Source organism: Tursiops truncatus, chromosome 4 (assembly GCF_011762595.2).
Source record: "Tursiops truncatus isolate mTurTru1 chromosome 4, mTurTru1.mat.Y, whole genome shotgun sequence".
Classification (NCBI taxonomy): domain Eukaryota; kingdom Metazoa; phylum Chordata; class Mammalia; order Artiodactyla; family Delphinidae; genus Tursiops; species Tursiops truncatus.
Window position 1 is genome coordinate 77,452,299 of NC_047037.1, and position 15,042 is coordinate 77,467,340.

At 37.7% G+C, this 15,042-nt stretch overlaps 1 protein-coding gene across 1 annotated transcript in view; it reads right to left on the reverse strand.

Moving 5' to 3' along the window:
• Positions 1 to 15,042, reverse strand: part of STXBP5L (syntaxin binding protein 5L) — a 374,070-nt gene that overhangs the window by 318,516 nt on the left and 40,512 nt on the right. The window contains exon 3 of the mRNA XM_019922992.2: positions 6,921 to 7,018. Within this exon, the coding sequence (XP_019778551.1) occupies positions 6,921 to 7,018 (98 nt within the window). The remainder of the gene's footprint in view (positions 1 to 6,920; positions 7,019 to 15,042) is intronic.

Consider the following 15,042-nt stretch of genomic DNA (forward strand, 5'->3'; position numbering starts at 1 on the left):
GATCACCTTCCTACCCACAAATATATCAGAAATACATCTACATGTGGAAGAACTCCTGTAGAACACCTACTGAACGCTGGTAGAAGACCTCAGACTTCCCAAAAGGCAAGAAAATCCCCACGTACCTGGGTAGGGCAAAAGAAAAAAAGAAGTTAACAGAGACAAAAGAATAGGGATGGGACCTGCACCTCTGGGAGGGAGCTGTGAAGGAGGAAAAGTTTCCACTCAATAGGAAACCCCTTCACTGGCGGAGACAGGGAGTGGGCGGGGGAAGCTCCAGAGCCACGGAGGAGTGGGCAGCAACAGGGGTGCAGAGGGCGAAGCAGAGAGATTCCAACACAAAGGATCAGTGCCGGCCAGCACTCACCACCCTGAGAAATTTGTCTGCTCACCCACCAGGGCGGGTGGGGGCTGGGAGCTGAGACTCGGGCTTTGGAAGTCAGACCCCAGGAAGAGGACTGGGGTTGGCTGCATGAATACAGCCTGAAGGGGGCTAGTGCACCACAGCTAGCTGGGAGGGAGTCCAGGAAAAACTCTGGTCCAGCCTAAGAGGCAAGAGACCATCGTTTCGGGGTGTGCGAGGAGAGGGGATTCCTTCCCTGTCTGCCCACAGAAGGCAGAGCACCGCCTAAACGAGCTCCAGACATGGGCATGAGCTGCAGCTATCAGCTCAGACACCAGAGACTGGCATGAAACACTAACACTGCTGTTGCAGCCATCAAGAATCCTGTGGGCAAGCACAGATCACTATCTACATGCCCTCCCCACCCACCCACTCTCCGGGAGCCTGTGCAGCCTGCCACTGCCAGGGTCCCATGATCCAGGGACAAATTTCCCAGGAGAACACACGGCACGCCTCAGGCTGTTGAAGTGTCACAGTGGCCTCTGCTGCTGCAGGCTCACCCCGCATTCCAATTATAATAACCGTACCCCTCCCTCCAAACTGCATGAGTGAGTCAGGGCCCCCTCATCAGCTGGTGCTTTAACCCCATCTTGTCTGGGTGGGAATAGAAGCCTGAGGGCAACCTATACACAGAGGTGGGGCCCAAACCAAAGCTGAACCCCAGGAGCTGTGGGAACAAAGAAGAGAAAGGGAAATTTCTCCATGCAGCCTCAGGAGCAGTGGATTAAATGTCCCCAATCAACTTGAGGTACGCTGCATCTGTGGAATACCTGAATAAACAACAAATCAACCCAAAATTGAGGCAGTGGACTTTGGTAGCAACTGCAGACTTTTGGTAGCAACTGCTGTGGGAACAAAGAAGAGAAAGGGAAATTTCTCCATGCAGCCTCAGGAGCAGTGGATTAAATGTCCCCAATCAACTTGAGGTACGCTGCATCTGTGGAATACCTGAATAAACAACAAATCAACCCAAAATTGAGGCAGTGGACTTTGGTAGCAACTGCAGACTTGGGGTTTGCTGTCTGTGACTGATTTGTTTCTGATTTTTATGTTTATCTCAGTATAGTTTTAAGCGCTTGTTACCATTAGTGGATTTTTTTTTATTGGTTTGGTTGCTCTCTTCTTTTTTCATTACTTTTTTTTTATTTTAATAATTTTTAATGTTATTTAAGTTTATTTCTTTATTTATTATTAATTATTATATTTCTCTTTTTTTCTTCCTTTTCTTCTGAGTCGTGTGGCTGACAGGATCTTGGTACTCCAGGCTGGTGTCAGGCCTGAGCTTCTGAGATGGGAGAGCTGTGTTCAGGACATTGGACCACCAGAGACCTCGAGCCCCATGTAATATCAATCGGCGAGAGCTCTCCCAGAGATCTCCATCTCAGCACTAAGACCCAGCTCCACCCAATGGCAGGCAAGCTCCAGTGCTGGACGCCCCATGGCAAACAACTACCAAGACAGGAACACAACCCCACCCATTAGCAGAGAGGATGCCTAAACTAATACTAAGTTCACAGACACTGCAAAACACACCACTGGATTCAGCACTGCCCACCAGAAAGACAATATCCAGCCACAGCCACCAGGACACAGTCACCAGTGTCCTCCACCAGGAAGCCTACACAAGCCACTGAACCAACCTTACCCATTGGGGGCAGACACCAAAAACAACGGGAACTACAAATCTGCAGCCTGTGAAAGGAGACTCCAAACACAGTAAGTTAAGCAAAATGAGAAGACAGAAAATAGGCAACAGATGAGGGAGCAAGGTAAAAAACAACCAGACCAAACAAATGAGAGGAAATAGGCAGTCTACCTGAAAAAGAATTCAGAGTAATGATAGTAAAGATAATACAAAATCTTGGAAATAGAATGGAGAAAATACAAGAAATGTTTAACAAGGATGTAGGAGAACTAAAGAGCAAAGAAACAATGATGAATAACACAATAAATGAAATTTAAAATTCTCTAGAAGGGGGCTTCCCAGGTGCCGCAGTGGCTGAGAGTCCGCCTGCCAATGCAGGGGACATGGGTTCGTGCCCCAGTCCGAGAAGATCCCACATGCCACGGAGAGGCTGGGCCCGTGAGCCATGGCCGCTGGGCCTGTGTGTCCAGAGCCTGTGCTCTGCAATGGGAGAGGCCACAACAGTAAGAGGCCCGTGTACAACAACAACAACAACAAAAAAAAAAAAATTCTCTAGAAGGTTTCAATAGCAGAATAACTGAGGCAGAAGAACGGATAGGTAACCTGGAAGATAAAATAGTGGAAATAACTACTGCAGAGCAGAATAAAGAAAAAAAGAATGAAAAGAATTGAGGACAGTCTCAGAGACCTCTGGGACAACATTAAATGCACCAACATTCGAATTATAGGGGTTCCAGAAGAAGAAGAGAAAAAGAAAGGGACTGAGAAAATATTTGAAGAGATTATAGTTGAAAATTTCCTTAACATGGGAAAGGAAATACTCAATGAAGTCCAGAAAGCACAGAGAGTCTCATACAGGATAAATCCAAGGAGAAACACACCAAGACACAAATTAATCAAACTATCAAAATTAAACACAAAGAAAGAATATTAAAAACAGCAAGGGAAAAACAACAAATAACATACAAGGGAATCCCCATAAGGTTAACAGCTGATCTTTCAGCAGAAACTCTGCAAGCCAGAGGAAGTGGCAGGACATATTTTAAGTGATGAAAGGGAAAAATCTACAAAAAAGATTAGCCAGCAAGGATGCCATTCAGATTCGATGGAGAAATTAAAACCTTTACAAATAAGCAAAAGTTAAGGGAATTCAGCACCACCAAACCAGCTTTACAACAAATGCTAAAGGAACTTCTCTAGGCAGGAAACACAAGAGAAGGAAAAGACCTACAGAAACAAAGCCAAAACAATTAAGAAACTGGTAATAGGAACATACATATAAATAATTACCTAAAATGTAAATGAATTAAATGCTCCAACCAAAAGACATAGACAGGCTAAATGGATACAAAAACAAGACCCATATATATGTTGTCTACAAGAGACCCACTTCAGACCTAGGGACACATACAGACTGAAAGTGAGGGGATGGAAAAAGATATTCCATGCAAATGGAAATCAAAAGAAAGCTGGAGTAGCAATTCTCATATCAGACAAAAAAGACTTTAAAATAAAGACTATTACAAGAAACAAAGAAAGACACTACATAATGATCAAGGGATCAATCAAAGAAGATATAACAAATGCAAATATTTATGCACCCAGCACAGGAGCACCTCAGTACATAAGGCAAATGCTAACAGCCAGAAAAGGGGAAATCGACAGAAACACAATAATAGTAGGGGATTTTAACATCCCACTTTCACCAATGGACAGATCATCCAAAATGAAAATAAATAAGGACACACAAGCTTTAAATGACACATTAAACAAGATGGACTTAATTGATATTTATAGGACATTCCATCCAAAAACAACAGAACACACTTTCTTCTCAAGTGCTTATGGAACATTCTCCAGGATAGACCATATCTTGGGTCACAAGTTAAGCCTTTGTAAATTTAAGAAAATTGATATCATATCAATTATCTTTCCTGACCACAACGCTATGAGACTAGATATCAATTACAGGAAAAAAAATGTAAAAAATACAAACACATGGAGGCTAAACAATACGCTACTAAATAACCCAGTGATCACTGAAGAAATCAGAGAGGAAATCAAAAATATCTAGAAACAAATGACAATGAAAACACAATGACTCAAAATCTATGTGATGCAGCAAAAGCAGTTCTAAGACGGAAGTTTATAGCAATACGATCCTACCTCAAGAAACAAGAACAATCTCAAACAACCTAACCTTATTCCTAAAGCAATTAGAGAAGAACAAAAAAAAAAGCAAAGTTGGCAGAAGGAAAGAAATCATAAATGAGAGCAAAAAAAAAAAAATAAAAAATAAATGAAGGAAACAATAGCAAAGATCAAGAAAACAAAAAGCTGGTTCTTTGAGAAGATAAACAAAATTGATAAACCATTAGCCAGACTCATCAAGAAAAAAGGGAGAAGACTCAAATCAACACAATTAGAAATGAAAAAGAAGTGAAAACTGACAGTGCAGAAATACATAAAGGTTTGTGACCACCTAGAGGGGTGGGATAGGGAGGGTGGGGGGAGACACAAGAGGGAGGATATATGGGGATATATGTATATGTATGGCCGATTCACTTTGCTATAAAGCAGAAACTAACACACCATTGTAGAGCAATTATACGCCAATAATGATGTTTTTTTTTAAAAAAAGAAATACATAGAATCATGAGAGATTACTACAAGCAACTATATGCCAGTAAAATGGACAACCTGGAAGAAATAGACAAATTTGTAGAAAAGCACAACCTTCCGAAATTGAACCAGGAAGAAACAGAAAATATAAACAGACCAATCACAAGCACTGAAATTGAAACTGCGATTAAAAATCTTCAACCAAAAGCCCAGGACCAGATGGCTTCACAGGCAAATTCTATCAAACATTTAGAGAAGAGCTAACACCTATCCTTCTCAAACTCTTCCAAAAAATAGTAGAGGGAGGAACACTCCCAAACTCATTCTACGAGGCCACCACCCTGATACCAAAACGAGACAAAGATGTCACAAAAAAAGAAAACTACAGACCAATATCCCTAATGAACATAGATGCAAAAATCCTCAACAAAATACTAGCAAACAGAATCCAACAACACATTAAAAGGATCATACACCATGATCAAGTGGGGTTTATCCCAGGAATGCAATGATTCTTCAATATACGCAATTCAATCAATGTGATACACCACAATAACAAACTGAAGGATAAAAGCCATATGATTATCTCAATAGGTGCAGAAAAAGCTTTTGACAAAATTCAACACCCATTTATGATAAAAACTCTCCAGAAAGTAGGCATAGAGGGAACTTACCTCAACATAATAAATGCCATATATGACAAACCCACAGCCAACATCATTCTCAATGGTGAAAAACTGAAACCATTTCCTCTAAAATCAGGAACAAGACAAGGATGTCCACTGTCACCACTATTATTCAACATAGTTTTGGAAGTTTTAGCCACAGCAATCAGAGAAGAAAAAGAAATAAAAGGAATACAAATCGAAAAAGACGAAGTAAAATTGTCACTGTTTGCAGATGATGTACTTTACGTAGAGAATCCTAAAGATGCTACCAGAAAACTACTAGAGCTAATCAATGAATTTAGTAAAGTAGCAGGATACAAAATTAATGCACAGAAATCTCTTGCATTCCTATACACTAATGATGAAAAATATGAAAGAGAAATTAAAGAAACACTCCCATTTACCACTGCAACAAAAAGAATAAAATACCTAGGGATTAACCTACCTAAGGATACAAAAGACCTGTATGCAGAAAACTATAAGACACTGATGAAAGAAATTAAAGATGATACCAACAGATGCAGAGATATACCATGTTCTTGAATTGGAAGAATCAATATTGTGAAAATGACTCTACTACCCAAAGCAATCTACAGATTCAATGCAATCCCTATCAAACTACCACTGGCATTTTTCACAGAACTAGAACAAAAAATTTCACTATTTGTATAGAAACACAAAAGACCCCGCATAGCCAAAGCAGTCTTGAGAAAGAAAAACGGAGCTGGAGGAATCAGGCTCCCTGACTTCAGACTAAACTACAAAGCTACAGTAATCAAGACAGTATGGTACTGGCACAAAAACAGAAATATTGATCAATGGAACAGGAGAGAAAGCCCAGAGATAAACACGTGCACATAGGGTCACCTTATCTTTGATAAAGGAGGCAAGAATATACAATGTAGAAAATACAGCCTCTTCAATAAGTGGTGCTGGGAAAACTGGACAGCTACATGTAAAAGAATGAAATTACGATACTTCCTAACACCATACACCAAAATAAACTCAAAATGGATTAAAGACCTAAATGTAAGGCCAGACACTATAAAACTTTTAGAGGAAAACATTTACAGAAACGGGATGACACTAAAACAAAATTTGGGAGGAAATTCACAGCCCTACAGGCATATATTAGAAAAGAAGAAAGTTCTCAAATCTGTGACTTCAGTTTCCACCTTAAAACACTAGAAAAAGATAAAATGAAACCCAAAATTAATCAAAAGAGGGGAAATAAAAAAAATCAAACCAGGAATCAATGAAATAAAATATAGGAAAACAATACAGAAAAGCAATGAAACCAAAAGTTGGTTCTTATGAAAATCAGTGCAGCTGATAAGCTTCTAGCCAGACTAATCAGGAAAAAAGTAGAAGACACAAATCACCAATATCAGGGATTTTAAAAGGAGCATCAATACTTATCTCACAGACATTAAATATATGCCAATAAATTTGATGATGTGGGTTACTCATTGCTAAAGAAACAGTAAACTTTATTTGGTCATAAATATTTCACTTACCTAAATATTTAAGGAAATGTAATTCGTATTAATATAGCAAATAATGAACCAAAAAATAAGGATACATTCGTATAGCACCAGTTCTCGTCCCAATAGCCAAGATTTTCTGAACTGGATCAAAGGCTAATGCTGTGGGCTGATAAGGAAAACCATGCCGAACTGTCTGAAAGAGAGAAAACAGTGAAAATAGTCATCAGGGAAATAAAAATTAAAATCACAACAAGATACCACTATCCAACCACCAGAATGACTAAAATAATTATTTATTTTTTAAAAACTACTACCAAGTATTGTTGGTAGAAGTGTAAAATGACACAACCACTTTAGAAAAATGTGCTGTAGTTCTTTAAAAACTAAACATATACCCGTCCTATGACCTAGAAATTCCACTCCTGTGTATGTACCCAAGGAAATGAAGAGCATATACCCACATAATAATTTGTATATGTCCCTAACAGCTTTATACATAACAACCTAGAAACAGCCCAGGTGACAATCAACAAGAGAATTCAAAAACAAAACTGTGGTATATGCATACAATAGAATACTACTCAACAATTAAAAGATAAACTAATGACAGAAGCCAAAACATGGATGATTCTCAAATATATTATGCTAAGTAAAAGAAGCAATACACAAAGAGTACATATAGTATGATTACATTTATATTAAATTCTAAACAAGTAAAACTAACCTATGGTGAAAAAAATCAGAACAGTGGTTGATTTGAGGAGAACTGACTGGAAGGGGTATGAAGGAACTTTATTTTGACAAGGTTTGAATTACAAACATGTATACTTTAGTCAAAACTCATCAAACAGTACAATAAAATTGTGACAACATATAAATACATATATGAGTGTTCCAGTATAATTCTTTCAACTCCTCTGTATGTTTGAAAGCTTTCATAATAACACAGCGGGAAAGAAAGGAAAGAAAATATAAAGAGTTCATAATATCACAAAAGAGATAAGACTAACATGTAAAAAAGGAATATGCAATATTAGACAGGAGCTAATTTCAATATGAAATGTGCTATAACTTTTCCAAAAAAATAGAGGACCCACATAGGTCAGGATAAAAGGGATTCTATACCTTTTCAGCCACATATTTAGTGCTCCAAAAACTATTTTTAATGGAAATATCTTTATAATAAAATATGGCTTTTGTAAACATTTGAAGATGAAAAGATTAACTATAGCATGTAGTTTATCTAAAACTCATTCCCCAGAGAAAACACGGTAAGGAGTTCATTGCATAAACTCCTCATTTTCTTTTAAAGCATATATGAACATATATGCATATGCATATTAACTAATATATAACCAGATCTGTAATCTGGTTTTCTCCCTTAGCAGTATATCATAGAAATATTTCCACAAAAAAATATGTTTAGATGTATAATGCTTCAACCTATTTAAAAGTTGCAGAGCTTATTATAGTATGAATATACCACAATGTCTTTAACCAACCAACTACTGTTCTATAACCTCCAAAGAATTCTCAACTAAGTTGGTTAAAAAATTATTACTAAGAAGACCCATTTTCTATTCATGATCCTTAACTGAGGTGTTTCCCTTTGATTCTGAACTGTCCTTCTTATTTTGACTTATAAACAGAATTGTCAACAGGAAGATATTCATAATCTTCATGCAGATCAATGTGGATAACAATAATTGAATATAGTTTCTCTCAAAAAAAAACAGAACAGGTGGGAACACTTCCCAACTCACTCTATGGCCAGTATTACCCTGATCCCAGAAACAAAGTCATCACAAGAAAAGAAAACTAAATACCACTAATTCTTAATTAATATAGGTATAAAAATCCCCAATAAAATATTAGCAAACCAATTCCAGCAACATATAAAAAGGAAATACAATGTGACTTGGTAGAATTTATGCCAGGAATGCAAGGTTGGTTTAACATCAAAAAATTAATGTAATATCCTATCTCAATAGAACATAGGACAAAAATCACATGGTCACCTCAATAGATGCAGAAAAATTATTTCAGAAAATCCAACACCCACTCATGTTAAAAAGCACTGAATAAACAGAACTGTAGAGAACTTCCTCAATCTGATAAATGGCATGTACAAAAAACCTACAGCTAACATCATACTAATTAGTGAAAGAATAAGTGCTTTCCCTCTAAGATCAGGAATGAAACAAGTATGTCCGCTCTTGCCACTTCTACATCCTATCCAGGGCGATTAGGCAAGAAAAAAAGAAAGACATCAGATTTTTTTGAAAAAAGAACTAAAACTATCTGCAGATGACATGATCTTGTGTATATAAGCCTAAGAAATACACTGAAAAATTACTAGAACCAATAAAGAAGTTAAGCAAGATTACAAAATTAATGTACAAATCAATTATATTTCTATATACTAGCAATGCACTATCCAAAAATGAAATTAAGAGAACAATTTCATTTACAATAGCAGCCAAAGGAATAAAATATTCAGTAATAAAATGAACAAAAGAAGTACAAAACTTACATGCTAAAAACTACAAAACACTTTTGAAAAAAATTTAAGACAACCTAAATAAAAAGAAAGGCTTCTCATACCCATGGATTAAAATACTATTGTTAAGGTGACAATACTCCACAGATTGATCTTCAGAATCAATGCAATCCCTAACAAAACCCCAGCTGGCTTTTTTTTGCAGAAATTGACAAGTCGACCCTAAGATTCATATGGGTATTCAAGAGGCCCAGAACACCAAAATGATCTTGAAAAAGAAGAACAAATTTGGAGCATTCACATTTTTTAAATTTAGACAAATCTACAGTAATCAAGACAATGAGGCACTGGCATAGGATAAACATTTAGATCAATGGAACAGCATTGAGATTCCAGAAATAAATGTTCACATTTTCAGTCAGTTGATTACTGCCAAGGGTGCTAAGACAATTCAACGAGAAATGAACAGTCTTTTAACAAATGATACTGCAACAACTGGATATCAACATGCAAAAGAATCAAGTTGGACTAATATATACAAACTAACTCAAAATGGATCATAGACCTAAATGTAAGGACCAAAACTATAAAAATTTTAGAAGAAAACATATGCTTAAATCTTAGTGACTTAGGATTAGGCAATGGTTTCTTACATATGACTCAAAAGGCACAAGCAATAAAATTAAAAATAGATAAATTGAACCTCGTGAGACTTAAAAACTTTTGTGCTGTAGAGGATACTATCAAGAAAGTAAAAAGACAACCCAAAGAATGGGAGAAAATATTTGCAAAGCATATATCTGATAAGGAATTTATATCCAGAATAAATAAAGAACTCTTACAACTCAATAATAAAAAGACAAATAACTCAATTGAAAAAATGGGCAAAGGATCTTAATAGACACTTATCCAAAAATATATATATAAATGACCAATAAGCACATGGTAAGATGCTCAACATCATTAGCCATTAGTAAACTGCAAATCGTATCCACAATGAGCTATAACGGCATACTCACTAGGATGGATACAAAAAAAGATATTAATACAGGCTGACTAAGATGTAGAGAAATTGGAGCCTTAATACATTACTGGTAGAAATGTAAAATCATGTAGTTTCTTTGGAAAATAGTTTGGCATTTCCTCAAAATGTGAAATAGAGTTACACTATAACCCAGGGATTCCACTCCTGGGTATATAACCAAGGAAAATAAAAAAGAAATCCATATAAAACTTTTATACAAATATTCATAGCAACATGACTCAAAATATTCAAAAAGTAGAAACAACTCAAACATTCATCAACTGATGAATGAGTAGATGAAATTTGTATGTCTGTACAATGGAATATTATTCATCAATAAAAGCAACTGAAGTATGATACATGCTACAACAGGGATGTACCTTGAAGATGAAAGAAGCCAGTCATATATTGTATAATTGCATTTACGTGGAATGTACAGAATAGAAAAATCTATAGAGACAGAAATTATTGGGTTGGCCAAAAGGTTCATTCAGTTTTTTCTGTAAGATGGCTCTAATAGCTCTTAGTCATCTTTAACTCCATTCAAAACAATTTTGTTAGATTGTACGTGACAGCTGTCATATCAGTGTGCATTTAAAAAAAGCCAACAAAATTGGTGAATTTTTTTTTTTTTTTTTTTTTTTTTGCTGTATGCGGGCCTCTCACTGTTGTGGCCTCTCCCGTTGCAGAGCACAGGCTCCGGACACACAGGCTCAGCGGCCATGGCTCACGGGCCCAGCCGCTCCGCGGCATGTGGAATCTTCCCAGACCAGGGCACGAACCCGTGTCCCCTGCACCGGCAGGCAGACTCTCAACCACTGCGCCACCAGGGAAGCCCAAAATTGGTGAATTTTTGTGTAGCCATTTTAAAATTGAAGATGGAAGAAAGAAAGCAACATTTTCAGCATATTACGCTGCATTATTTCAAGAAAGGTAAAAACGCAACTGAAACGCAAAAAAGATTTGTGCAGTGTACGGAGAAGGTGCTGTGACTGATCAAATGTGTCAAAAGTGGTTTGCGAAGTTTTATGCTGGAGATTTCTCGCTGGACGATGCTCCACGGTCATTAGACCAGTTGAAGGTGACAGCAATCAAATCAAGACATTAATTGAGAACAATCAACGTTATACCCCTCTGGAGATAGCCGACATACTCAAAATATCCAAATCAAGTGTTGAAAATCATTTGCACCAGCTTGGTTATGTTAATTGCTTTGATGTTTGGGTTCCACATAAGTTAAGTGAAAAAAAACTTCTTGACCATATTTCCCATGCGATTCTCTACTTAAACATAATGAAAACTTCCGTTTTTAAAACAAATTATGGGGCTTCCCTGGTGGTGCAGTAGTTGAGAGTCCGCCTGCCGATGCAGGGTACATGGGTTCGTGCGCGGGTCCGGGAAGATCCCGCATGCCGCGGAGCGGCTGGGCCCGTGAGCCATGGCCGCTGAGCCTGCGTGTCTGGAGTCTGTGCTCGGCAACGGGAGAGGCCACAACAGTGAGAGGCCCACATACCACAAAAACAAACAAACAAACAAACAAATTATGACGGGTGATGAAAAGTGGGTACTGTACAATAATGTGGAATGGAAGAGATCCTGGGGCAAATGAAATGAACCACCACCAACCACACCAAAGGCCAGTCTTCATCCAAAGAAGTTGATGTTGTTTATATGGTGGGATTGGAAGGGAGTCCTCTATTATGAGCTCCTTCTGGAAAACGAAACAGTTCCAACAAGTACTGCTCCCAGTCAGACCAACTGAAAGAAGCACTTGATGAAAAGCATCTAGAATTAGTCAACAGAAAACGCACAATCTTTCATCAGGATAATGCAAGGCTGCATGTTTCTTTGACAACTAGGCAAAAACTGTTACAGCTTGGCTGGGAAGTTCTGATTCATCCACCATATTCACCAGACATTGCACCTTCAGATTTCCATTTATTTAGGTCTTTACAAAATTCTCTTAATAGAAGAAATTTCAATTCCCTGGAAGACTGTAAAAGGCACCTGGAAAAGTTCTTTGCTCAAAAAGATAAAAAGTTTTGGGAAGATGGAATTATGAGGTTGCCTGAAAAATGGCAGAAGGTAGGGGAACAAAAGGGTGAATAGGTTGTTCCATAAAGTTCTTGTTGAAAATGAAAATGTATCTTTTATTTTTACTTAAAAACTGAAGGCACTTTTTGGCCAACCCATATATTACTGGTTGCCTAGGAATGGGGGAGAGGGGCTCTGGATAATGGGCATTTACTGCTAATGAGTACAGAGTTGTTTTGGGCGTGATGAAATGTTCTAAAACTGATTATGGTAGTTGTTACATAACTGTGAATATACTAAAAACTAGTGAAATGTATGCTTTAACTGGGTGAATTTTATTGTAATTTGAAAGAAAAAATACTGTTCTCCTCAAGAATATCAAATATTCTGATATTGCATCATCAGACAATGTATACAATTAGAAGTTAGGATCAGTTGGGATACCTGGCTGATTTCAAAAGAATCAAGGCTATCAATTGGAATGGCATAGATGTGGTAAAAAAAAAAAATTGAAGCAGAGAAAAATGTAGGACAACTGAAGACAACTTGTCAAGGTGAAAAATTCTCAATTTTAGACAGAGTCAGAAAGGGTTGTTGAAATACTATAGTTTATGTTCAGCTGGTGAAATAAGCAAAGCTGATAAGCAACAAATAAAATGAGGTTCTTAAATATCTAATTTTTCCTAATATTACTTTGTTTCTCTTGCTTTGTTTTGCTCTCTATTTGTCTGCTCAGGCTGCTATAACAAAATACTGGGTAGCTTAAACAAGATGTTTATTTCTCACAGTTCCCAAGGCTAGGAAGTCAAGATCAAGTTACTAGCCAATTCAGTTGCTGGTAAGAGCCCTCTTCCTGGGTTGCAGATGGCCACCTTCTCACTGTGTCCTCATAATGGGGAGATAAGCATCTCTGTCTCTTCCTCTTACAAAGCCACAAATCTCATCATGAGGCCTTATCCTTATGACCTCATCTAATTCTAATTAACTCCCAAAGGCCCCATATCCAAATACTATCACCCTGGGGGTTAGGGTTTCAACATATGAATTTTGGGAGAACACAATTCAGTCCATAGCATTCTCCCTTCAAAACATTACAGGGGATGAGGTAAGGTGGCCAACTGTACCAAAAGTTACACAAATCTCTCTAGATATCTGGAGCAAAAAAAGATGGTTACAAATAGGTGGAAATGCTGGTCATGTCACCCTGAGTTAGGAAGCTGTTACTATCTCTGAAATGAAAGACACAAACTTGTACTCATTGCTGACACTGCAAAAGGCACTAGCAGAAATAAAATGACTTACTTTCTTCGTGTCTTTTAATCTGGCACCTTCCATTGGCAGAATCTAACCACAACACAGCTAGGAAGGAATTCTGAACATTTAGCTTTAGTTTAGTTTTCATTTTAATTTCCTCAGTATACAAATGAGAACACCGAAGGGCCAGTATGGAACAAGGGCAGTATGAGACAAAGAAGAACTCATATTAGGCCTGGCTGACTGGGCTTAATATTATCATAATATTTCAAAACAGCCTCAAAACCACCTATGACAGAGACTGTCTGTTGCTTCCCACTATCTTCTTCTCCCCTTTTTCTATAGTACTAAAATTTTGAGTTCAGCACATGGCAATCCAGTTCACACTACATTTCCCAGCCTCCACAGCCGAGATTAGATTCTAAACAAAGGAGTGAGAGCAGAAATGATATAAACCCATAAACATAAGGGCAAATACAACTTATTTTTCTCACCTTTCTACTAACTGGAAAATGGATTCAACGGCAGGAATTGGATCAGCCAACTTAGAACATGAGATGAAAGCCATATGTTAAGGACAGTAGAGCACCAAGATAGAAAGACCTTGTTGGGTTCTAGATACCATAAAGCCATTGAATCAGTCCTTGGTTGCTTAAAATTAGACAGATTTCATGAAAGAGAAATAAACTTCTACATTGTTTAAGCTGCAGTTATTATGGCCTGTTAAAACATCTTAACTGTCATCCTAACACCCATACCAACCATTCATTCCTAAAAAGAAGTAAATATTTTTTAAACCAACAAGTTAGTTTATGGGGAATGTTCCCTAGTATTGCTCATTAGTGTGAAAAATGAAAGAAGCAAATATGGGACTTCCCTGGTGGCCCAGTAGTTAAGAATCCACATGCCAATGCAGAGGACACGGGTTCGAGCCATGGTCCGGGAAGATCCCACATGCCGGGGAGCAACTAAGCCCATGTGCCACAACTACTGAACCTGTGCTCTAGAGCTTGCGAGCCACAACTACTGAGCCCACGTGCCACAACTACTGAAGCCCTCACACCTAGAGCCGGTGCTCTGCAACAAGAGAAGCCACCTCAATAAGAAGCCTGTGCACCACAATGAAGAGTAGCCCCCGCTCACCACAACTAGAAAAAGCCCACACACAGCAACAAAGACCCAAGGCAGCCAAAACTAAATAAATTAATTTTTAAAAAGATACAAATATGGCTTTTGATTGTATACTACTAGGATTCCAACTTGCTACTGTATTGGTGATTCATGCTTATACTTATCTCTATACTACTGATATGCCAAAGCTATCATTTCTATAATCTGAGCATAGAATTCCTAATATCATATACCAGTTTTCATCTAATAACATGAATGCAACAATTGAAAACTA